The sequence below is a fragment of the Podarcis erhardii genome, assembly GCF_964252035.2.
Source record: "Podarcis erhardii genome assembly, chromosome: 9".
NCBI lineage: Eukaryota > Metazoa > Chordata > Lepidosauria > Squamata > Lacertidae > Podarcis > Podarcis erhardii.
In genome coordinates, this window is record NC_138512.1 from 61,763,675 (window position 1) to 61,788,086 (window position 24,412).

Here is a 24,412-nt window from a genome sequence, read left to right on the forward strand (position 1 = left end):
TATCCCATTTATAGTTCTATTTCTTTAGTGTATTACTTTAAAACACCAACAACATGTTTTACAGAAGACAGCCCAGATTCAGGGAAGGGTCTGAAGATGAGACAGGACTGAAAGCACCCTTATGCAAGCAAGAAGGCCTTCTGCATGCATATGGAAACTTGCCAAATTTTGGAGGGTGTGCCAACTCACATTCTGGGGAACGGGGTGCTGCAGGAGGAAGAAGAGTCCCCCAACTCCTTGTGCGTGCAAAATACCTAATAGGTTCACCTCACAACCAAAATATGTGTCTCAGTGAGTGCTTCTTTGACCAGAATTGCAGAGGAGAAAACCTGGGAATTCAGTACTCCTCCAGTAGAATCTGATTTTTAAAACAATAATTAAAAAAAGGAAATGTTCTGCTCCCGTAAAGTATGTGGCCCAATAATCCAATACATAAAAATCCCCTCCACTTTAGAAAAACTCTCTCAATTTCCTTTCAGAATTCAAGAGGAAATTATATTTTTGAGAAGTCGCGAAAAGAATAAAAACCTCTCCTTTCCAAAGCAATGCTCACCTACATGTGTTTAGAAACACACTGCAGTTTTCTTCTACCCCGTTGGTGGCAAGTTACTATTTCCAGGTGCACGCTGAACAGAGCGCGTCCTTTTGTCAATACTCTTCATTTTCTTAATTCTCTTAAGGCAAACAGTATGCAATGCAACTTGGTCAGCCGTTTCATCGATCAGGGACTTTGCCGGTAAAGGAAAGGTTAGTGCGTATAACACCATATTCTACCAAACTTTAATTTACACCAATTTCAGAATTATTGTTTTGTGTGTAAAATGCCAGGAAAAAATTTCCCAAATAATAGAAAGTAAAGGGTGCTTGGTATTACTTGAGCTTGTTTGATTAGGGTTTTTTTCATTGTCTTCCACCTTTCACCTTTCACCTCTAATGTTCCTTAGATGCCTTTAACAGTGCTGCTTTAATAAACCTGAAATGTGAAGGGCTTATACAAGGGATACTGATGGATCATTAGGTCTACTGTGCACAAGAAACTGCTTGGTAGCATATCTACCGATTCCCATTGAGAATGCGGTCTATCTATCAGGAACAGCTTACATCAGGGACAGCCAATATGGTACCCTCCAGATGTTGTTTGACTACAACTCCCAACAGCCTCAGCCAGAGTAGGATGATGGGAGCTGTAGTCCAAAAAAATAATCAGAACACCACATTGGCTTCCTTTGGCCTACATCATATATGAGTTGCCCAAAATCAAATTTGTATAGGCGATCACTTATATTTCTATTATATTTTTCTTTCACAACATAGTGTGTTGCCTTGGGAGTGCAACAGTCTTTCATCAGCAGGAAATCATAACCAATTTGTTTTAGACTCCAGATGCAATTTTGCTTGACTTTCCTCCACCCCCACCCCGCTTTAGAGTAACAATATAATTCTTTTCTTGTACTTTGTATTTGCAAAGGTTCATTTTTATGAAAATTAAACAGTCCAAATATAATAATAATATTAATATTAATAACATTAGGGGCTTTCACAGAAAGCAGCATGCATAATCTTGAAGCAGTTATCGATAACTGTTTCTCCCACCGCTTCCAAAAGAGGCCAAAGGTCTTCGCATCTGGCAGCCGAGGAGCCAAACTTGATGGAGCCGCGTTGCTTTCTTTCTCCTGGAATGGCCTCTGCGCCAGAGTGGAAGATTATTTGCTGAAAGACTGCATTCAAGGTTTATATTAGCGAAGTCTTGTAATTCCTCTTCCTGTCTCTTTGAAACATGAAGGAAAGTCCATTTTTCTGAGATTTAGCAAAGAGGTGCCTTTCTTCAGCCGAATCAGAGCTTAATGTCCTGTGACTCTGACATTTTGGCAAGAGTTTTCTTCACTCGCAGAGCTGTGAGCCGAGAAGCAGGGTTGTGAGCCCAGCATTCTGTCATGAGTTTGCCCATTTGTCTTAGGCACTAGAGGAAGAAAGAAAACATATAGATGAATGCATCACACACTCACACAAAGGTTTAATCTTGGCTGGAAGCCAAACACTACTCTGGAAAGAAACAAAATGAACCTAATTGAGAACTCATAATGAGCATGGAATTCTGCCCCTGTGTACCTTCAACAGTTATAGGCCTCATGTACAGCAGGACAATATGCAATCACACTGCCCCAAGACATGGTTCACAACTAGATGGATGGTACTGTGGCTGCGTAAATACCGTACATTTAAACCACGTTTACCAAGAATATGGTTTCCTCCACCGTGGTTCCTGTGAACTGCAGATTAACCCTCACAGAACTACAATTCCCAGCACCCACGACAAACTACAGTTCCCAGCATTATTGCGGAGTTTTCTATGTGCTTTAAACATATGGTATGTACACAGCCTGTACCTGCACAATTAGTCTTGATGCTGTATGATCCTTGTCACTAGCATTGCTGAATAAGGAACAGAAGATCAAGGCAATGTGTGCTAGACTGCAGATACGTGTGTGTTTGTGTATGGATGGATGGATGGATGGATAGATAGATAGAAAGCAGTAGAACAATACAATTAAAAATAAAATCAAACATGTAAGAACAATTCGAAACAAGCAAAACAGTCACATACCCTCACAGCTAATTGGATTAGGGGACAGATACACACACACACACACACACACACACACACACACCACCTTCCTTCAGGTTTTTCATCTTTGCACCCTGCTAATGAATGGAAGAGAGTCATGTACAGCAGCTCTTACTGCAGCATGGATGCATGGCTTCACTGTTATGCCCAGTCAAAGAATGGGTTAGCACTCTGAAGGATCGTAAGTTACTGTAGGAAGTCAGTGGCGCCCTCAAAACTCTTTTTATTCTGTGGTGGGCTATATACCAAATTTTCTCAATCTGCTTTGCTAGATCCTTCTTTCTCCTGGTTGTGTGTGTGTGTGGTGTTTTGGGGTTTTTTTTTACATCCCCCCTCTGCGACCCTCCCCAACGCACTCAAGATTGTTTACAACTCTTGCCATTTAAGTATTTTTAAATCTAATTGCAGAATACTTAAGTGAAGACTGCTATTCCCAAATCACAGCTGCCTCCTACAATAATAGCATTACACTGTACCACTTAACAAGATTAATGACCTCTGCATAGCATCACCATAACTGTCGGCAGATTTGTCTGCGGTACATCAATTACTGGTCTACTGATTCCAAAACACAATTTTGCTTCATTATAAATTCTCTGTGGAAAGTGTTCAGGCAACTTCCTCCCTCCCCTAAAGGAAAATACCACTACAGCTTTGAAAAGCAATTTCCTATATTAATTGACAAAAAGTGGAATTGAGAGACAGAAGACTAACACACAGGCTTTCAACTCCCCTCCCAATTTGTTTTTCCTTTTTACAGACACTAGTACCCTATTGGTGGGGCCTACAAAGCAGTGTATATACATGTATATAATATATTCATAAGATTATGCACACTGCCTTGTATACAATGTAATGTACTAGTATTCCATGGGCACTTGGAAGACCCACCTGCTTTTAGACAAGCATGCCCCCTTATCTCAGGACCTAAACCCCCTGTTTTAATTGGCTTGTTTCATTGCACATTTTAAACCACAGATGTCTATTTTAATGAAATTGTTTTAGTGGCAATTAGGTAAAGGTAAAGGGACCCCTGACCGTTAGGTCCAGTCGCGGATGACTCTGAGGTTGCGGCGCTCATCTCGCTTTATTGACTGAGGGAGCCAGCGTACAGCTTCCGGGTCATGTGGCCAGCATGACTAAGCCGCTTCTGGCGAACCAGAGGAGCGCACGGAAACAGTTTACCTTCCCACCGGAGTGGTACCTATTTATCTACTTGTGCTTTCAAACTGCTAGGTTGGCAGGAGCAGGGACCGAGCAATGGGAGCTCACCCCGCCGCGGGGATTCGAACCGCCGACCTTCTGATTGGCAAGCCCGAGAAGCTCAGTGGTTTAGACCACAGCACCACCCGTGTCCCTTTAGTGGCAATTATGTGTGTTTAAATGTTTTGAAATTGGTTTTATACTTGTAAACTGCTTAGATGCTACCTTGGCAATTAAGTAGCATATTAATTAATTAATCATATCAGAGGTGAGAAACCTGTAGTCCTCCAAATGCTGCTGGACAACAATTCCCATCAATACAGGGGCCAGGAGTAGGACCTGTGTGGCAGGTCAAATCCTGAGCTCCCGCATCCTCCTGGGGGCTACTTCAAGAGGGAGGTGAGGCGGCCCACCTGTCAATCATCTGGTGCTACCATGACATCAGGTGACTCAACTTCAAAGGAAACCATGTTTTCCTTTCTTCCTTTGCAGGTGCAGTTTAAAACAGACATGCATGCGAGGGAACATTGTTTCTTTGCAGCCATGGCTTGGACTTGAGCTAAGCTGCTCCACCCCAACACCCTCTAAAGATCAAACTAGACCAGGATTGTCACAACCTGGTATCCTTCAGATGTTGTTGGACTATATTATAGGGATGGCCAACTCCCAAGAGACTGCGATCTACTTACAGAATAAAAAACTGGCAGTGATCTACCCCCGTTTTGGGGGGGGGGTTCAAATCAAAGTTGTTGACTTTTTTTGGGAAGGAAAGCCCCGTTTTTAAGAGTTTGAGGGGAGAAAGAGGAACAGCTGCTCATCAACTAGTCACTGGGGAAAACAACAGCCTCAATGAGTAAGCTCTGTCTTCCATTCTACAGATCAAGCAACAATTGGGGGGGGGGGTTCCAATTTTACCAATGCTAAGGAAAGGGAGCCAGCGATCGACCGGGATCTACCAAAACTTCCCAGGGATCTACCAGTAGATTGTGATTGACCTGTTGGACATCCCTGGACTATAACATCCATGCTATCTGATCACTGGGAATGCTGGCTGGGGCTGATGGGAGTTGCAGTCCAACAGCATCGGACAGAGCCTCCCTCGCAAGGAAAAGGCATTTAGTGTCAAAGTTACTCCATCCATGGCCTGATGCAAATGCTCTGAGCTGCTATAGAGACCAAAGAGTTGATGTGCACATTCAGTGTATATTTAAAACATTTCAGTTCTCTGATTTTCACTAAGAAACTGTTCTGTTATAAACTGTGGCTTTTAAAGGAAGATCAATATTTTGACATTTTTATTTGCTTTTTAATGAGGCTCAAATACCAAACTGTAAATGCTGGTCCTGAAGTATTTACTTCCAACATCAGTAAAATCAAATTAATCAAAAACTCTTAAGGGCCACGCTAGGCATGGCATTTGTCACAAGCAATGATGTGTGGTGGTAGGGGGAAATCCCATTTTGTAAGTTCATTAGTAACAATGAATATCCATTTGAAAACATAGCATTAAGAAAGCTACTGTCTGGTTTACAGTGGTTTATAGCCAGCCTGCATGGGTGAGCTAGTCCTTGTGTCTCATCTGTAAGCTATTTTTAGCTTTCAGTACATTACAATGGAAGGCAACACTCAAAACACATGCCAATCACAGGCTCACACTCACAGATCTGGGTAACTGTTGCCCTTTGAATTTCCAAATAAATGACCAGCGGCCATTGCTTCTTTCGGCAAGAATACTAGGTGATACCAGATTTACATCAACATCTTGCAGAGGACTTGCTTATTCTGAAATGAGTCTAAAAAGCTGACCTTATAGGTACACCGTAATTTTGACAGGCACTGTAACAGGTATAACTCAGCTTTGAAATTTTCTTGGTTTTTCCTTATCCAACTGCAAAAGGCAGCATCCTATAATGTCAAGACTTTTCCCTCCTTAAATCACCCGAGTCGATTTTGACAAAAGGAGGTAAATGTAATGGGTCATGTTTTGAAAGTATTCTCTCCTTGGATAGCTCAATCGGTAAGGCACAAGACTCTTAACCCCAGGTTTCTGGGTTTGAGCCCCACATGGGGCGCATTGCAGGGGGTTGGACTTTAGGGGTCCCCCCCTTCCAACTCTAAAATTCTATGATTCCTTACCTCATCACTGCTCCACCTGTTGGGAAACGAGGGCCGTAGCTTCTTGATACCTACTATTTCTCTCATGTCTTCGTATGAAGGGTCAGTGGGAACAAGGTCATGATATGGAAGCTGATACTCTTCAACTATACCTGGAAAATGTGCCATTTGTTAGCTGTATCAGTGTCAGGTAGGTTTGAGAACAATGCTTTATCAAAACCCAAATGAATAGGCATGCACAGACCGAAGCTCATTGAGAAGGTTCATTGGGATATGGTAGTAGGAAGCAGCCAAGTGAATGCTGAATCCATTTTAGCATGTGGGTCCACATATAAAGGCAAAAGGTAAGGTGACTGCGAAATGCTTTCAAAAGCAAGTAGCTTGAGATGTCACAGACCTGCTCCACATATGTCCTGCGTCCTAAAACCCAGGCTAACTGTAGGTGTCTTTTCCACTAATACCCAGGGCTTAGTTTATAAAATTCAAAAGCAAGCTGGATTTCACCCTTCCACACTGCAAAGACCTAATCCTAACTCAAACTGGTTATTTGATGCTGTGCAATTGAAGGGTGGTTTTTGCGCATGCTCGAAGGCACTTTCCTAATTTCATTTTCTAAACCTCATGGCTTAGTCTTGGTGTTAAAAACCAGATCAAAACCATGATGACCTTAAGTCTGCCCTCTGGTTCCCTGTAGTCAAAGTGCTGTCAATAAAAGCCAACTTCCTTCTTCAAATGCCTCGAGGCTAGCATACAAAATCTCTGCTTTGCCATTCTTAGACAGGTAACAGAAAGCTTTGCAAACAGCAATCAGCCAGAGGAGATCTAGCAGAGGAAAATACAAGACAGTGGAGGAACTGAGTTTAAAAATGCCAGTCTTGCCAGGTCTGGAATTAATTTTATACAGGCAACAATGCCTCTTCAACACAGGTTTCCTAGTGCTAGCTAACACCTGCTAATGCTGATCCTCTTGCATCATATCTGCGTAATCTCCTTGTTAATCATGGGACCTAAGCAAAACCAACCCCATTCCTTTTCTACATAAGCAAAGGGAGCGCTCTCGGTTTAAGCTCTGATGTTTATAATTCTGGAAGTGCCCATAAGTGAGCTCCAAATTCCCATTGCAATTATGAAACACGCTACATCTTTAGAAGAGACTATTAAAAGAGAGGATCAATCTTTGCGGCTAAATGAGGACCTACAGGGACGGGAAAAATGAGTCCTAACAACCAGAAAGGAAATGGGAATAAATAAGTTCAGCGACAACAGTTCTTTGAAATGGATGGTTTTCTCTGTCTCTCTTAAAACACACACACACACACACACACACACACACACACACACACACACGGAATTGAAGTAATGTAGAGACATGCGCCAGTGCTGTAAGGCATTTACCTCCTGAAACACATCTCCTTGCTATTTCCCAAAGGATGAGTCCGAAGCTGTACATATCGGCCATGATATATGACTGGAAGTGATTCCGATTTAAGCTTTCATCTAGGACTTCAGGAGGCATGTACCGCTTTGTACCCACTCTGGTGTTCGGTGGTATATCCACCTCATTTGTGTCACTGAAAGATGAAGGGGGTGGATAGAAGGAGACAAAAATGAGTGCGTTTCCCCCCTAAAACCAAATTGTATATGAAAGGCCAAGGGTGGGCAGGTGGGAGAGAAAGGGACCTCAAATTAAATCCATCTACGAGCAAGGTCAAAGTAAAAGAAAACCTTAATGGAAATGATCCTTTCAGAGAAAGGTTTTTAACTGTTAACCAGGGGCTTTTTTGTTTTGTGTTTTGAGGCTTCCATGCCTGGGGATACTTCAAGCATCCAAATGCAAACACACAACAGTGATAAGACTCAGCAGGGGTTGCTGGTAACATTTGTGAGATTTCATTAGCATTAAGATGAAACTCCCCTACCAAAGATAGCAGTCCAATTTCCCTGAAAGGTTGTTTTCTTAGCAGGGCTGAGTTTCCCATGCTTAAATACGTTTATTAATCTTATTAGGTTCATTTATATATAGTTCTTAATTTGGAAAAATTCCAGGATGGCAGTGGTGTAGCTAGCCGCTCAGACTCCTGGGGGGGGGTGCACCCCTGTGTGCGTGCGCCACACAAGGGGGGGGGGATGAGCCGCCCAAGGCGCATGGGGCAAATCGCCCACCGAGCAGGGTAGGCCGGGGCAAGGAGTGCTGGGCGGAGCCTGCAGGGAGCCTGCCCACTGCCTCCCCCTTAGTTGCGAGACTTTGGGGAGTGGGACTTTGGGGAGTGGGACAAGGAAGATCTATAAGAAGGAAAGTCAAAAGGCAGCCCCCTCCCCGCCGGCTGCGTGCAAATCAACTGAGGCAGAGCAGAAAAAGGAGAGAGAGAGTCTTTATTCAGGCCTTAACAGACTTTTAAAGCCACAGTTTCTGGGTGCCAAATTTTTAATCTGCCATAAGGGCTTAAAATCTGGAGAGAACAGAGCCAAGGGGAGCAGGGGAGTGAACGCATGCACCCAAAACTTGTGGCTTCACTTCTCAAAGAGGGAGGCAGGCAGGAGGGTAGTGGAGGCGGAGGAGAGGGTTCCTTTGTGCTGCCATTCTCCTCCCCTTGCTGGGCCAAGAACCAGGGCTGCCAGGTGCACGTCACAGCGAAGAGTCAGCAGGCTTTAAAAGCACCTGGCCCATGGAAGGAGGAGCTAAGGGGTGCCAGCAGCAGGTGGCTGCACCACTCGACTCCCCCCAGTCTGGTGAACGCATCTCCCCTCACACCAGCAGTGTAGCTAGCTGTTCAGGGCGCCCTCATGGGAGTGGGTCGAGATGCCACAGAGGTAGGGCTAGCTGCCCATGGGGGCAGGGCAAGCCGCCAACCATGCAAGGCGAGCCTGGGCTGGCATGCCCTGCAGGCTACACACGTCCCATGCTGCATTTTCAGGCAGCGCTGGGCTTGTCTGCTGGAGGAGATGAGGGGAGGAGGTGGAGATGAGATCCTCACTGAAGAGCAGACAGAGGAATACCATCTCCCAGTCAGATCATGAGGTAAGATAAAAGCTTCTGGGGTTAGCGAGCCACTTCCTGTGGCCTTGTAGGCTCAGGTTTGCCACCCCTTGCTTTAGCTGTTCAGCCATTCATGGAGGACACCCAAAAGGCAAGGCACTGAAATCAACTCTCTTGCAAGATGGGCCGGTAAAGAAGAGACTTTATTTTCCTTAAGGATATAAGTAGAGCCCTGCCAGATCAACCCAAAGGCCTGTCTAGCCCAGCATTCTGCTCTCACAGTGCTTATGAGAAGCTCACAAGCATGGCAAACATGCAACATTAATCTCCAGCAAACTGGTATCCAGAAGTCTCTGGTACTGGAGATCATATATAGCAAAGTTACAGGTAGGTACCATGTTGGTCTGCCGTAGTTGAAACAAACAAAAAAAAAAATCCTTCCAGTAGCACCTTAGAGACCAACTAAGTTTGTTATTGGTATGAGTTTTTGTGTGCATGCACACTTCTTCAGATACCTATGAGTTTTTGTGTGCATGCACACTTCTTCAGATACCTATTTGAAGAAGTGTGCATGCACACAAAAACTCATACCAATAACAAACTTAGTCGGTCTCTAATGTGCTACTGGAAGGAATATATAGCAAAGCCATCATTACGCGTAGTCCTGATAGCTATCCTCTGTGCATTTATCTAACTAACTATGGCTATAACTGCAACTTGTGGTAGTGGCTCCCATAATTGAATTATGTATTTCTTTTAGTCTGTTCTCAATCCTCCAGCACACTGCTTCATTGGGATGACTCTGAGTTCCAGTACTAAGTATGAGAAAAACCGCTTTTCTTTATACACTTCTATCATATCTCCCTTATTTGCATTTCCCTCCTTGTCATCTAAAATGCTACAAAGACAGCATCCTTTCCTCAAATGGATTTGCTCCAATCTCCTGAGCATTTTGCTTGCCCTTTGCACCACCACATTCTTCACATGAGCTTTAACCAAAATCTCAGTGGTTTCCTCCCATTCATACAGTTCTACTTGTTTCTCATCATATATGACTCAGCTGCATCAGTTTCTAGGGCTAAGATCCAACGACCTATGCTAGCCTCCCTTGTGGCTGACCACAATTCTGTACCACAACCACTTGTGGCGTGTGAAGCCAATTAGCATGTGGCTTGCCTGCCCCATAATTTGCAGCTACAGAGTGTGAGTTTTTACTCTGTGTTGGGAAGGTCACCATGATCTCAAACAGTCAGTCTTAATCTTCACAAACAGCTCATGCTGTTTCCTTCCTTGTCACAAGGTCCCAATTCCAGGCCCCCTTTGAAACCTACTCCCTTTGCATGTTCACAAACCAAGTTTCAGCGAGAAAACCCAGTATTTTGCTCACCTAATGAACTTAACTGCCAAACCCAGGTCTGCTATACAGCAAGTTCCATTCTTTTTCACCAGGATGTTTTTGCTTTTGAGGTCCCGGTGGGCAATAGCTGGCTTGCCTTGAGTGCTGAAGATTTCAGTGTGCAAATGGCACAGTCCGCTGACTGAGGAATATGCCAGCTTCAACATGGCTTTTGTATCCAAGGTAGTGGATTTCAGGTAGTCGTACAGGGATCCATTCTCATGGTAGTCCGTGATAAGATACAGCTGAGTCCAAGACCCTGTGCCTTTAATGTCTGCAGCAATGAAGCCTACAAGGAGGAATGGAGACAGGGCTGTTCAAACATTGTGCATGTTTTGAAAGAAGGTACAGAGTCAATTTCTTTTGAATTCCAAGGTGAAGACGCCATATCCAATGCTGCTTGTACTAATTGGAAATCTGAGAAGTCAGTGGAGTTACTATAGCTCCACATTCCATGACACATGTGGAACTGATACTGCAGTGAATGGTCAAGACTATGTTGACCTAGAATACCACCAAGCAAGTCTTTGCACTAGGACAGGCATGGCCAAACTTGGCCCTCCAGCTGTTCTGGGACTACAACTCCCATCATCCCTAGCTAACAGGACCAGTGGTCAGGGATGATGTGAACTGTAGTCCCAAAACAGCTGGAGGGCCAAGTTTGGCCATCATTGCACCAGGGGCATAAGTTACACTTCAAAGGATAGCCCTATCAAAACATTAGCTAGATCTGAAACCCTTGTCCACATTCCTGAACTCAAAACACACAAACTCAGGCCGAAAGACAAGGAGTTGAAAATCTAAATTCAATTTTAGGAGTATGAACAGTGATTCGAAGTTTGCTGCTATATTTATGATTCCCTCATTCATTTGTTGGAATCAGAATCATAGAAATTAAAGTGCAGAATGAAATTTGTGTGCAAGGGCTCAAAACTCAAATATTTTGAAATTTGTTCCAAGTTCGGTTTTTAAAATTCAAATGAATTTGAGCAGTGGGACAAAACAAATGCACAGCAACTGAAATTAGCAATTGTTGAAGACCGTATTGATGACCCTGAAAACTGTGAAAGCATGGATTTATTTTTCCTTCTCTGGGGAAATATGAGGAATCTCTGAACTTGCAAGTCCTCAGGATCATAGCTCCTCCTAAGGGACGTGATCTCAACTGTAAGTCCACAATGTAAGGTCTAAGCCAGAATTTGGAGGTGAGCTGCTATACAGGTGTTTTCTCACCTTGTTTATGAAAGGTTAAGCAGCAAGCAGGGCTAAGATGAAACCAGGTTGTCAAAATGAAACCACTTTGCTAACTTTGGCTTTTGATACATCTTTTTAATACTCCAGAATACACATCTTGGCTGTGAGTCTTGGGAGACCTTGCAGGCCTTTTCCCACCTGGCCTGGGAGGACGGAGCCCTGACTGACTGACTCCCTCCAGCTACAAAAGCTAAGGCTGCAAGCTTCCTCAGCCTCGGCCCTCCAGATGTTTTGAGACTACAATTCCCATCATCCCTGACCACTGGTCCTGCTAGCTAGGGATCATGGGAGTTGTAGGCCAAAAACTTCTGGAGGGCCGAGTTTGCGGAAGCCTGGGCTAGAGTGTTGTTTGAGCAGAGGGGGGGTGTTGTTGGGTTTTTGCTGTTTTGTTTTGTTATTTTTATTTTGGATCTTGTGAGGTACGTGCAAATTGTTCAGTTTGGCTGTGTATTTTTAAATGTTTCATTTATTATTTATGACTACCTTTGTTATGTGGTAGTTATGCCTTCCTTTTGTGTTGTAAGCCGCCTTGAGCGCCTGCGGAAAGGCGGCATACAAATAAAATTATGTACGTATGCAGCTGCAAAATACAGAATTAAAAATTGGGGCGCCTTAAATGACCAGGACCCTTACTTTTAGTTTGTGCCACTCACCCAAAATGTTTTCATGCCTCATCAGAACAGTCTGATAGATCTCCGTCTCTCGAAACCAACTGGCTTCCTCCGTCGTGAAGAAAACTTTGACGGCCACTTTTTCTCCTCTCCACTTCCCCATCCAGACCTCTCCATAGCGACCTTTACCAATCTGCTTCACCATCTGAATCTGCTTTGCTATAGTCCTTTGCACCTGTCAAGAGAAAAGACAATGATTGTGCTATAGTAACTAATGCTGAGACAAGCTGCTTGCAGATAGAAAGCAACCTCAAGGACTAGAAAACGCCAGCAGAGGGAGCTCAGTGTTTGATAGACAGATGATCATAACACTGCAGTTGAAAAGTCTATGGTCACATCCACCCTATGAGCACTAGGCAGGTCCTCTGCTGTATTGTTTTCAGTGCCTGCTAAAAGTGTTTTTACTTAAAGAAGCCTAACCAGAAATGTATGGTAATTTTAACATTTAATTTTATTATGCAGATTTGTGCAAAACTGCTGGCTTTATTTATTTCTTGATAAATTCCATGTCAACTTGTTTCTAACGTTTGACTTCACTGGAACTTTCTTGTGAGTTAATATTTATATTGTTGTATATGAAGCTCTCAGAGGTTTGTTGATTTAAGCAATACATGCATCTTGTTCAATAAATAAACAGACATAACACTCATCACAGTGCCACTTCTGCTAGGGCAACCACTGAATGAGGCAATGGAGGTTGTGGGAAACCGACCACAAAAATGGGGATCTTCACCACCAGAAAGAAAGAAAGAAAGAAAGAAAGAAAGAAAGAAAGAAAGAAAGAAAGAGCGAGCTCCAGGTGCAAGGAATCAGGATTCCAGATCTGATGTGTTTCAGGGGGGAAATATCCTCCCTTTCGAAAACGTTTGTAGCAGTAATTCTCAAATGCAAGAAATGCATGCCAGAAAAGTGTTCCCAAGGAAGAATTTTCTTCCAAAACATGTTGTGCCTGGAATAAATTTTATTTCTATCACCCCAAGTTTTTCAAAAGGAAAACCGTACTAATGTTTTGGGGGAGTTTTTGTACTTTTATTTAAACAAAATGTTAATTTGTATGGAAAATCTTGGAAGTAAAAAAATATATTTATTTATAGTCCACCTTTCCTGCAAGATCAAAAGCGCATTCATAGATCTCCTCTTCCCCTTCACCACAAGCCTGACAACTTGAGGGACAATGACTGGCCCATCATCACTCACTAAGCTTCATAGCCAAGTGGGATTTTAAGCCAGGCTTCCCAAGTCCTAGTCCAACACTCTAACCAGTACACCACACTGGCTCTCCTGGTTTGCTTAACACCTAGTCTGATGAAGTATTCAGGTGAATGTGAAAGGTTGCTCACTATCCTGTGGTAACTTGGAACATTCAAATAAAAGTACTGTACTGCATGATATTTCGGATTGTAGAGATTATCTTACAGACCAGCACAGCTACCTTTCCTTTTCACTCTGTTAAGTTATGGAGATAGCAAGTTTATTAACAAGTCAGCTCATCGGCAGAAGATGGCTACTGCTCTAAAAATGGAGCGCCTTTTAGGCATTAATCAGAGCAGGTGTTCATGCAGATATTGGCACTACAATCCTAATCAGAGTTCAGTAGTTTTCAATCCCTCTTCCTTGAGGGTTCATAGATGTTTATTGAGGCTCCTAACTGAGAAGACTGGCAAAGGTGGTGAAACGTATGCCACCCCCCAAAAAAAAGATAGCCTACTTACAAATTTCAAAACTTGTGCTACAATGTGCATCTGCAGGGCAGAGTTAAGACTGTCATACAGGATGCAAAATGGTGGTCAGGTTGCTTGCTGCTGCCACTACTTGCAGTGGAAGCAACGAAAACAAACCTCTAGGAACAAATAAAAAAGCTGAAGGAATAAAGCAATTTTGCTAACTGTATCTTAGGCTGAATCAACTTTGGTTGCCATAATTTCTGCATTCAGATAACCTTTGCATTTATGCTGGTTTACTTTTGGCTCTCCAGATGTTGCTGGACTGCAACTGCCATCAGCCCCAGACAGCATGACCAATGGTCGTGGGTGGTGGGAGTTGGGAGTCCAGCAACTTCTGAAGGGCCACCAAGTTTTAGGCAGAACCAGGGCTGCAGATAGCGATGATGCTCTGTTCCTATGCCGCTATTATCATTAATATGTCTCCGTGTCTCAGTACTCCTTTCTCACCAGAAGAGGGAGCCCAGAACCGCTTCCCGAGCTCTGAGACTGTTCAATGAGGTCTTTCAAGGATTCTCCAGGTGGAATGTAAGTCTCGTCTTGTTCAAGCCCGATGCTGTACCGAGGTCTGCTTTCTTGCCTTTTAAACCTGCAGTTGTGTATGAAAATAAACATAGGTTGACCCTGCACCGCTGGGTGGTCGCAACATCAGGCAAAAGTTGCTATTTGAGTCTGTTTAATTTCCCACTAGCGTTGCATATTAAAAAAAAAAATCTCTAAAGCTTTCACGTTTCTCGTCTATTTTCAGCAACCTCAGTAACAAAGCAATACTTTCATCTCTGCGAATTTGTGCCCAGGCCATTGCAATTAGATGTACAGTAGCAAGGGTTTTTTAAAAACACACACACACAATCTTATTCAATACCTCAATTCACACTGAAACTTTAAATACTGGGTGGCCTACCCCACCCCCCATGTCTTTCCCCCACAATCTGCCACTTTATAATATATAAAATCAGCTACCATAACCTTCCACAACCTGGTGTCTTCCACATGTTCTGGACTACAGCTGCCACAGCATGGCTTTATTGGCTGAGGCTGATGGGAGTTGTTTTGGGTGATGAAGCATAAAATTGTAGGGTTGGAAGGGGTCCTGAGAGTTACCTACTCCAACCTCCTGCAATGCAGGAATATTTTGCCCAACGTGGGCCTCAAACCCACAACCCTAAGATTTAAGAGTCTCGTGCTCTACTGCCTGAGCTATCCAGGTGGACTACAGCGCAAGGGCATCAGGTTGAAGAAGGATGAATTAGTAAGATGCGACAGACCAGCAGCAACAGTCCTTCCCAGTAAAGCCAGTATCAGCTGGTGGGAGCACACCTTGCTCCAGCAAAAGAACCTTCAGGAGTCCAGTAAAGGTTCCCAGTTGTTCCTTTGAATCCCCACCCTTACCTGCTCATCATCTGGTATCAGGTGTATGGTGAGTGGGCACTGCTTCTTGTGAATGCTCTGGCAGACCAAATAGGAAAGCCTAGCTGGTTGTGTTTGGTCCACCCCTGGCCTACAGCCTCTAGCCCGTGTGGTGTAGTGGTTGAGTGCTGGACTAGGACCTGGGAGACCAGGGTTCAAATCCCCACTGGGTAACCTTGGGCCAGTCACTATCAGAGACAGATTTAGGGCAGGGCGATCGGTTCTGCCACACTGAGCACCAAGCCTAGGGGGTGCTGCGAGGTGATGTTGTGAATTGAGCAGAACGGAAGGTGAGAGGCACAGGGGTGGGCAAATTTTGGCCTCGCACAAGGGGTGCCACTAAAATTAGAAAAATCAAAGTCGGCCCCTGCCACCGTCTCTCAGCCTAACCTAGATCAACCTACATCCAAGGTACACCAACTTGGGCACCTTGGAGGAAAGAGGGGACATAAATGGACCAGGCATGTCCAAGGTCCGTTTCGGGGGCATAATCCAGCCTGCCAGTTGGTTTAATCTGGCCCCTGTGGCAGTTTATTTCCTGGGGTAAAATCCTAAAAAAAAACCTCAACAAGTTTGGTTGGCTCTTTAGTCAGCCCTCACGGTCCTTCACTTCATCAAATCTGGCCCTCTTTGAAAAAAGTTTGGACACCAGTGCACAAAGAAAGAAAGAAACCAACTTGGCACTAGCTAAGTTGCTTATCCTTGCTTTACTTGAAATACCACTCCAAGTCCATTTTCATTCACTTTTCTTTTCTGCATTACCTCCCACTGGAAACTCAGTCTGTGCTGAAGACACTATGCACTTTCATGACTTTTCCCTAACTGTTAAATTCTTCATTAGATTTGAGCTTCAAAGGTAAAGGGACCCCTGACCATTAGGTCCAGTCGTTGCCGACTCTGGGGTTGCGGTGCTCATCTCGGTTTATTGGCCGAGGGAGCCGGCGTACAGCTTCCAGGTCATGTGGCCAGCATGACTAAGCTGCTTCTGGCAAACCAGAGCAGCGCACGGAAACGCCTTTTACCTTCCCGTTGGAGCGGTACCTATTTATCTACTTGCACTTTGACATGCTTTCAAACTGCTAGTTTAGCAGGAGCAGGGACCGAGCAATGGGAGCTCACCCCATCACGGGGATTCAAACCGCCGACCTTCTGATCGGCAAGCCCTAGGCTCTGTGGTTTAACCCACAGCGATTTGAGCTTTAACAACACATAAAAGTCTCTTCTTGAGCTATAGTGGAATACAGTGGAAGTTTAGTGCTCATGTCCATGCTATTTGCTTCCAGAAAAAAAATCAAGTAATACGGAAACTAGTGCTAATCTTCCAGTATAGTTCCAAAAGTGGCTTTTACGTTGTGTGGAAGCTCAAATATAATGTGGAAATTAACAGGGAAATTTCTTGAAAAATGAATAAAGTGCCATATGAATGCAGCCTATGATAACAAAGCTCATTCGCACCACCAGTACTCCCAATAACATTTTTGTAATCTCAGCATTACTAGGATACATAGGATTTTTAAAATAAAATCTCCAAACCAACCACTGCATCTGTATAGATCAGAAGCTCGAAATATGAATGGCAGAAAGAAACAGCTACCAAGGGGGAAAACCAAGCTTTTCTGGCCCATACCTGAAGTAACAGAATATGATGATAAGCACTAGGAGGACACTACAGACGGTCACTGAAATCAGTAAGGCCTTGTGATGGACAGTTCCCTCTTCCAAACCTGAAACAAAACAAAAGGACTTTTAGCAGGCAGGTAATAACTGCATTTATCTCCCTTAAGCCACTTACTCTCATTCTCTCTCTCCCTCCCCCCCCCCAAGTGTTTGAGGTAGCTTGCAAGCATGATAAAAACAAAGCTAAGGATATATACCATATTTTTCCCGTGTATAAGATGCCCCCATGTATAAGACACCCCCTGATTTTGGGGGTCTCCAAATTAAGAAAACACCCCTCAGCACTACCAGTGTATAAGACGAGCTCCAGTTTTAAACCTAATTTTTTGGTTTAAAAAAAACTAGTCTTACACACGGAAAAATACGGTATATTTAAAGATAAATGAAAATAAACAGCCATCGTCCAACAGCAGAAACTCGGAAAGGGTCCAGCCTGGCCTGGAGTGGCTTGAAAGTTTGCTAACTGCCAGGAAAGGCCAGCACAGTTTGTGAGATGGCACAGGAGCACGTCAGAGCAGTGGCAAGGTCAAGGCTATGCAGGGACACCACCAGCAGGAGCAGCAGATTAGCATCGCTAGTGTGCCTATAAAGTTCTATGCTGTTCCAGTAAACAGTAGCAAAGCCACTGTCTGGAGGATGGCTCCCCTGCCACAGCTGCTTCTGCTGTGGAATTGTGTGTACCAAACACAGATAGACAGGGAGACACACATCCCAATTTCTGAAATTTGCCAGCATCCACTTATGTGGATCAAGGCACCGAGATATTCTGGGAAAGCAACCTTCTCCAGTACGGGTGTGAATTTCTATATCCACAATGCGCTAACATATCCAACGTTGCGTCTGGTTACTTGGGATCAGAAGCAGGATCTATCTTCCAAGATAAGGATGAGCAGGGCATAAGCTGTGAGAACTCTATTCTGATTGATCTCTCCTGGAACAGGGGCTATTGCATTTCAGGTTTACTAGAGTGATGCGAAAGGGAAGTTCCATGGGGACTCTCAGCTTTCCACTATGCACTTTTATTTTATTTCCAAGCTCTGGTTTCTTCTTCTATTTTGGCCACTGAACAGCGGCGTTTTCCTTCTCGCTTGCTCCTAATGCAAGAGGCTGGCAAACAATGTATCTCCTGTTAGCACCAGGCTCAGTGTTTTAACCTAACATTACCTGCTACTAGCGCATTAGTGGCATAAACATTCAAGACACTGCCGTCACTTTTTGTAATCCCTTTTGTAAGGAGACACTGGCAACCGGGAAAACACTAGCGTGCTGTATTCTCGCTAGGCCAGCAGATTTGTACCTGAGCCATTGCTACGAATAAGGGGGACGGGAAACTGAGAATCCGCCAGGGAGATCACTTGTCGCTATGAAGGAAGAGACTGCTACTGGGGGCAAGACAGGCGGGGAAGCAAACGCTCCGTTTTCATTGTTAATCAGGTCTATACTTCTGCGAGCCATTTATCTCCAATGCACATGGCTTGTAATAGTTGTAAACATGTTCCAGTCTGTCTGCAAAGGGATAAGGAAGGCTTGAAGATGAGAGAAGGGTACCGCACAGCTGAGAATAGGGTGGTTTGTGCCTGGCAACACAAATCTGATTTTCAGATCCGAGGTCAATAAGGCCTCATCTGCACCATACACTTACAGCACTATTAGAGCACTTTTGACAGCCCACACCATCTAGAGCGCATGGCGTTGGCTATCCCTGCTGTAGACTGTATGCATTGTACGTACACATACACTCAGCTCTGCTTCTAATCACGCTAAGCAGCTGTGAAAAACTGGAGAGGGCTTGAGAAGGACTTGGGAGTGAATCATTCCTTTAATTTTTACTTGCAAAAAGTTGGTGGGACAAGCACCAGCAAAAGGAATAGGAGCTTCCCTCTTGCAATTCCTACTTGGTTCCAGCAAGGAGAACTTCCTGGTGTACTGTGAGCCCTTTGCTACATCATCTCCCAGGTTTGCAATGTGCACAGGGCTTATTACTGCAGCAGCAGCAGCAGCAGCAACATCAACCTGGGGCCAGGAGTGTGGGATGCAGTACACATATCAAACCCCATCCTTTCCTCAGTCATCACTGCCCAGCTCATTCAATCACCAGCTATAGAGACTGCGAGCCAGACATGGTGGCACCAACACTTCTGCTTATAAGGGCGTTAAATCAGTAAAGACGGATCTCTCCTCTCATCTCCCTGCAGTCTGCCTTTTCTTTGGGGTTTCTAGTAATATATTTTTTATTGTTTAAAATGGCAATGTTATATTGGGATCTGATTATTTTTCCTGCTTTCTTAATAAGCAGACTGCCTGCCCAGCACAGGGTCTTCTTGTACTCATCAGGATGTTTTTATTTTATTTGCTGGGCATAGAAGCTATTCAGAATAGTGAGCAGGGAGTGTAGCTGAATTGTTGTTGTGTGTTTATATTCCTTCCTACATGCTAAGACTTTCCTTGCTCTCAGGACGGGTTAGCTTTAACTCCTCATTCTGAAATATCCAAGTCCACAGAACTCCTTTGTTCCTTTCATATATATTTTTTGAAAACTATCCTTTCCCTTTCTAGCACATTCAAGGCACAGAAAAGCACTCTCAGTGAACAATGTCCCCGCTTTTGCTGACATCACCTCTGTGCCTGGGTTAATTTGTAGTTCAACCACCTCTGACCTACAGTTGGAAGACCTCCTTAGACCTTAGCATCCCCTGAGATGTGACCCTAGTCATACGACTCCTGAATCAAAAGCAACATCTATTCTGTTTTTCACATGCCCACAGAAAGACACTTGTGTTAGAAAATAGTTTTTGGTAAGGTACTTTCCAAAATAAGGAAAAGGGTGACAATGAGATTTTCTTTGTATGTTCTCTTGGACAGTCGCCTGTCTTGAATTTATGCAGAAATGAGCCAAAACTACTACTGGCTTTTGTTAACAGTAGCAGTGCTGAAAGTGTCCTCTTTATGGCAATTTGTCAACATTCCTTGAGAAATTGGGCATTTATTAATTTAAGTTGCAATCCTAACCATGTCTGCTCCAACCAAGGGGAAAATTTGGTGTTTCTAATTAGTTGCAGGTCCCTTCTGGATTCTATCCGGAGGAGCCAATCCCTTGGTTGACACTTCTTCAAGGTCAAAGCAGAGTTCAGTTCTGGGAAATATTAATAGTCTAAAACAGCCTGACAAGCTGCTTTCCAGAGTTGTTTATTGCCCAATTCCATATAGTACAAGGCAGGAAAATGCTCAATAGGTGTAGCAGCAATTTCTTAAACATACTTTAACTGAGCACAGACTGCTATTGCCTTAATTGTTGGCCACCTGGGTTCTCTACAAAACAAGAGATGCTCATACTCTTGATGGTAGAGAATATACCTTCTGGGGAAAATATTCTGCACAGCCTCCAAAACCTTAATGGCGTTCTAATCAGAGCCCTAAATTTGAACACCTTGGAGCATTTGGATAAGCATTTTGCTACCAAATATCTTTAGGGCAGTTTCAACCAATTGCCTTCCCTTATTGTAATAGAACTTTATCAATGCCCCTATGGTTTTATGCGCTTTGCCTCCATATGACACTTCCATCTCCTAAGCATTCATATTGGTGCCAGAGGTCATGCTTCAATCTTGATAGATTTAATCTTGTCATTTAATTGTTTAGCTACTGAATCTGATGAGGACTTAAGAGACCGCAGACCTACCCCCCATCTTTAGGTGATTCCAAACCATCACCAACATCAGCTTCTTTGCTGGAAGGTCCCAACTGCAGGGCTACAGTTAAATATTCCTGTCTCCACTAACCCAATTGGTGTACCTGTTATAGCACTTGAACCAGAAACGTCATTTTCCAATGCTGTCTGCTCAGAAGCAAGTCCCACTGAATTCAATGGGGATTACTCCCAGATGAGAGGGGTTAAAACTGCAGCCTTACTTAGCTCTCACATATGTCACTGGGCAGCCAAATCTGATTGACTATGAAGCATTGAGACATCAACCCATTTGCTGAATGATTCCTGACTGGGTAGATGATGAATATAGGTGAGCCAAGAGGTAGGAAGAAGCAGCACTGCCTGGGGCAGGGAGGCATGACTCTCAAAACAGTTCTAATGCAGCAACTTAAGCAACGAGAACTTAAGAGTCATGCTGGATCAAACCAAAGGCCTATCTAGTCCAGATGCATGTGGGAAACTCAGGGGCACGGTGTGAGGTCCGTAGCACTCTCCTGCTGCTGTTTTGCAGCAACCGGGATTTAGAGCCCATACTTCCTCTGATCCTAGAGGTAGCATACAAAGGTCATGACAAATGGCCATTGATACCCTTATCTTCCATGGAGTCATCCAATCCCATTTTAAACCCACTGAAGTTGGTGGCCATCACCACATCTTTAAGGTGAAAATTATATGATTCAATTAATGTGCTGCATGAAGAAGTACACCCTCCCCCCCCGCCCCCGCCCTGAATCTTCCACCATTCATCTTCATTACATGGGCCCTGGCTTCTAGTATTATGCACGAGAGAGAAAGAGAGATTGAGAGAGAGAGAGAGAGAAACCACACATCACTATCTATCTATCAAGTTAATGGGAAAAAGGCACCAAATAGGATTTTTTAAGAGATAAATTTTCACACAGTTGAAAACGTTTTCAGGGGGAAATGTCTGCTTCGAGGTAAAAAAGCTTCAATCAGAATTAGAAAATGGATTCTGCTTTGAGAAACTCAAACCCAAGCCCATTAACCAATAAAATAACTGGATAAAAACAAATATTGTGTTTTTAGGATGTATAATGGAATGATATTTTTTTCTTCACTCTGAAGCATCAACAAATCTTTTTTTCATCGGAAACCCATCTTAGAAATGTTTTAGCTGGATGAGCAAGCAGTGCGCCCGGAATGCTTACACTGCAAATGTCGCCACTGGCACTGAAAATGTTATCTGCAGTTTTTGTTTTCTAGAAAGAAAAGCAATATGCAGAATGGAAATTAGATTTGCCTCTTTCGTTACCTCCTTTTATCAGTGGTGGCAGCGTAGGGTGAAGATCTTTGTTACAGTAATCCTGATCTGTGCAGCATTCAATTAATCTTCTCGGTTGGGACAGTGGTGTGTCCTGCAACAGATAATAGTTATGAGCAGCTTTGTCCACATCCAAAAGGCATTAGAAACGCTGAAAGCTTTCAGATGTGAAAAACCATGCATGTGCTAACACCTTAATGTGCTTTTTAAAAACCTAGATGACAATTCCTTTTAAACTATATAAGAATCTAGACCTGGATACAGTTTAATAAACACGTGTAGTTTTTACTATTTTGTTTTTCGATGGAGGGCAAAGCTTAAATCTGGGTTCTCAATATAATTAGAGAAAGCAAATGGTACTGTTCTTCTAGGCTTAGACAACTTCAGAATATGTGGGGGAAATGCATTATTGAAGGCCTACAGAAAAAGCCCTGCACAAGGAAAATTAGTATGTAAGGGACAATAGCTGTAGCCTCCTCCTCTCTCTGCTAGCTTTCTATGTTCACAGAAGGTGCTGTTGTTTTTCAAGTGAACAAGAATTCAAATATACTGTTTTTAACTTGAAATGGTACACGACTGTTTGGGTTTTCTGAACATGTATATTGCTTCTGAGCCTAATGCAGAAGGGGACTTTACATGAGGTGTGACAACATAGGTCTGTATCTAGTCCTGCAAACTATGAGCATCTAGAAAACCCCTCTTCATTTTTCTTAGAGCAATCAGTATGTGGGCAAGTTGTCACAGGGTGGCTATATGGGAAAACAGAGGTAGGGACAAATGCCTTGGTGACCTGAAAATTGTCTGACCTGGTACAATGGAAGCATTCTATGTCATGGAGAAAGGGGGCTGGGAGCAGGAAACTCCTGTATACAAACCAGCACACGGGGTAAGGAGGGTAGATGCAAAGGCTAAATGAATCAGGCTCACCCCGATTACATTTCATACTTCACCTTCATTTAAAGCATTAAGGCAGCAGTCCTGAACATCTTACTAGGGAGTAAGCCTCTCTTAATACCATGGACTTAATTCTGAGTAAACATGCATACGGTTGTGCACTAAATATTGCACCTCAGCTCTTGAGATGGGAATTTAAATAAGTAGCACAGAAACATTATGAGCCCATTCTTAAAACGCTGTATCTCAAAGTGGGTCCCATTGCCTGTGATAGGACGCTACTTCTAAGAAAGATGGTATCATCTTGCAAAATGAGGGTTACTGCTGGGCTTTCCAACCTGTTAGTGCTTTGCTGACTTCTGCTTACCTGTGTTATGGGCCACTGGGAAGACTTACAAAGATATTCACAGCCTGACTTGCATTCCAACTCCCCTGGAGGAGGAAGGCAACAGACTATGTATCTCCATTCCTAACTATTTGTAAGGTTAGGGTACTAGAATGGTACTCTGCAGATGTTGCACTGCAACTCCCATCATATTTGAGCACTGGTTGAGGCTGATGGAAGCTGCAGTCCAACAACATCTGAAGGGCACATTGGCTACCCCTGACCTAAGCTGACTCCCAGCTAAAACTAAAGACCAAATCTAGATCAGAATATATTCTTACCCGGCACTGGAAGTCAGAACCCTCTAACCCGATACAGCCTGTGGTGAAAGTCTGCCCTCCAGAGTCTTCATCTTCTACCATGGCAAAACAAAAGCCATCAGTACTGAATGTGGAGAAAGAAAAGAAACAAATGTATTTGATCAGAAACTTATTATTATTAGCTTCCTGTATCTCGCTTGCAATGCACAGATTACCCTGCTATGAAAATCATTAAAGGGAAATAAAACAAAGCTTTCTTAAGGTGCATGCTATAAAGTAAGCTATTATTTGCAGTCACCCTTCCCCTTTCCTGAGACCTCTGGAATATGTAGAGGACTTTGAAGGTATATGGCTGTATGGTTGTCACAGTCGCAGGTTTTGGACTAGGCAGAAACAGCAAGCAGTACTTGTGCTATTTCTGTCTGCTCCAAAGCCCAGTACAACATGCGATCGTTTGATGAAGTGCTGTCAAAAGCCACTTTGAGCTACTCCTTTGTGGAGAGACTGTAGAATGAGCATGACAGGTCCCTTCAAATGCCAGAGGACCTGGGCAAAGGCATTTTCTTCTTGTGATGACCTCTGGAGCAGGCAGAAGTTTTCTGGAGCTTTACCACTTCCTTTGGGAGATCTGCCTGGCCCCATTGCTCGTTACTTTTAGATGGGAAGAAAATGTGTGTGCGGTTTCTCCCCTAGAAACATTTTGCAGAGTAACATCTTTTTAGCATATATTTCTGCTGCTATTGCTTTTGTCTCATTACGATGTCCTTTTGGTATTGTTGCAGTTCTCATATTCTATTGTTGTTTTTTATTCCTATTTTAAGTTAACTTAAATATT

General features: G+C 43.5%; 1 protein-coding gene across 1 annotated transcript in view; it reads right to left on the bottom strand.

Annotated features, from left to right (window-relative positions):
* Positions 1 to 1,279: 1,279 nt before the first annotated feature.
* BMPR1B (bone morphogenetic protein receptor type 1B) overlaps positions 1,280 to 24,412 on the bottom strand; it is a 75,535-nt gene continuing 52,402 nt past the window's right edge. Inside the window, exons 3-11 of the mRNA XM_081876962.1 lie at positions 23,599 to 23,701; positions 22,030 to 22,132; positions 17,001 to 17,097; positions 14,414 to 14,552; positions 12,225 to 12,417; positions 10,309 to 10,606; positions 7,340 to 7,515; positions 5,966 to 6,096; positions 1,280 to 1,960 (exon numbers count right to left, since the gene is read on the bottom strand). Coding sequence (XP_081733088.1) covers positions 1,835 to 1,960; positions 5,966 to 6,096; positions 7,340 to 7,515; positions 10,309 to 10,606; positions 12,225 to 12,417; positions 14,414 to 14,552; positions 17,001 to 17,097; positions 22,030 to 22,132; positions 23,599 to 23,701 — 1,366 coding nt within the window. The 3' untranslated portion in view covers positions 1,280 to 1,834. The remainder of the gene's footprint in view (positions 1,961 to 5,965; positions 6,097 to 7,339; positions 7,516 to 10,308; positions 10,607 to 12,224; positions 12,418 to 14,413; positions 14,553 to 17,000; positions 17,098 to 22,029; positions 22,133 to 23,598; positions 23,702 to 24,412) is intronic.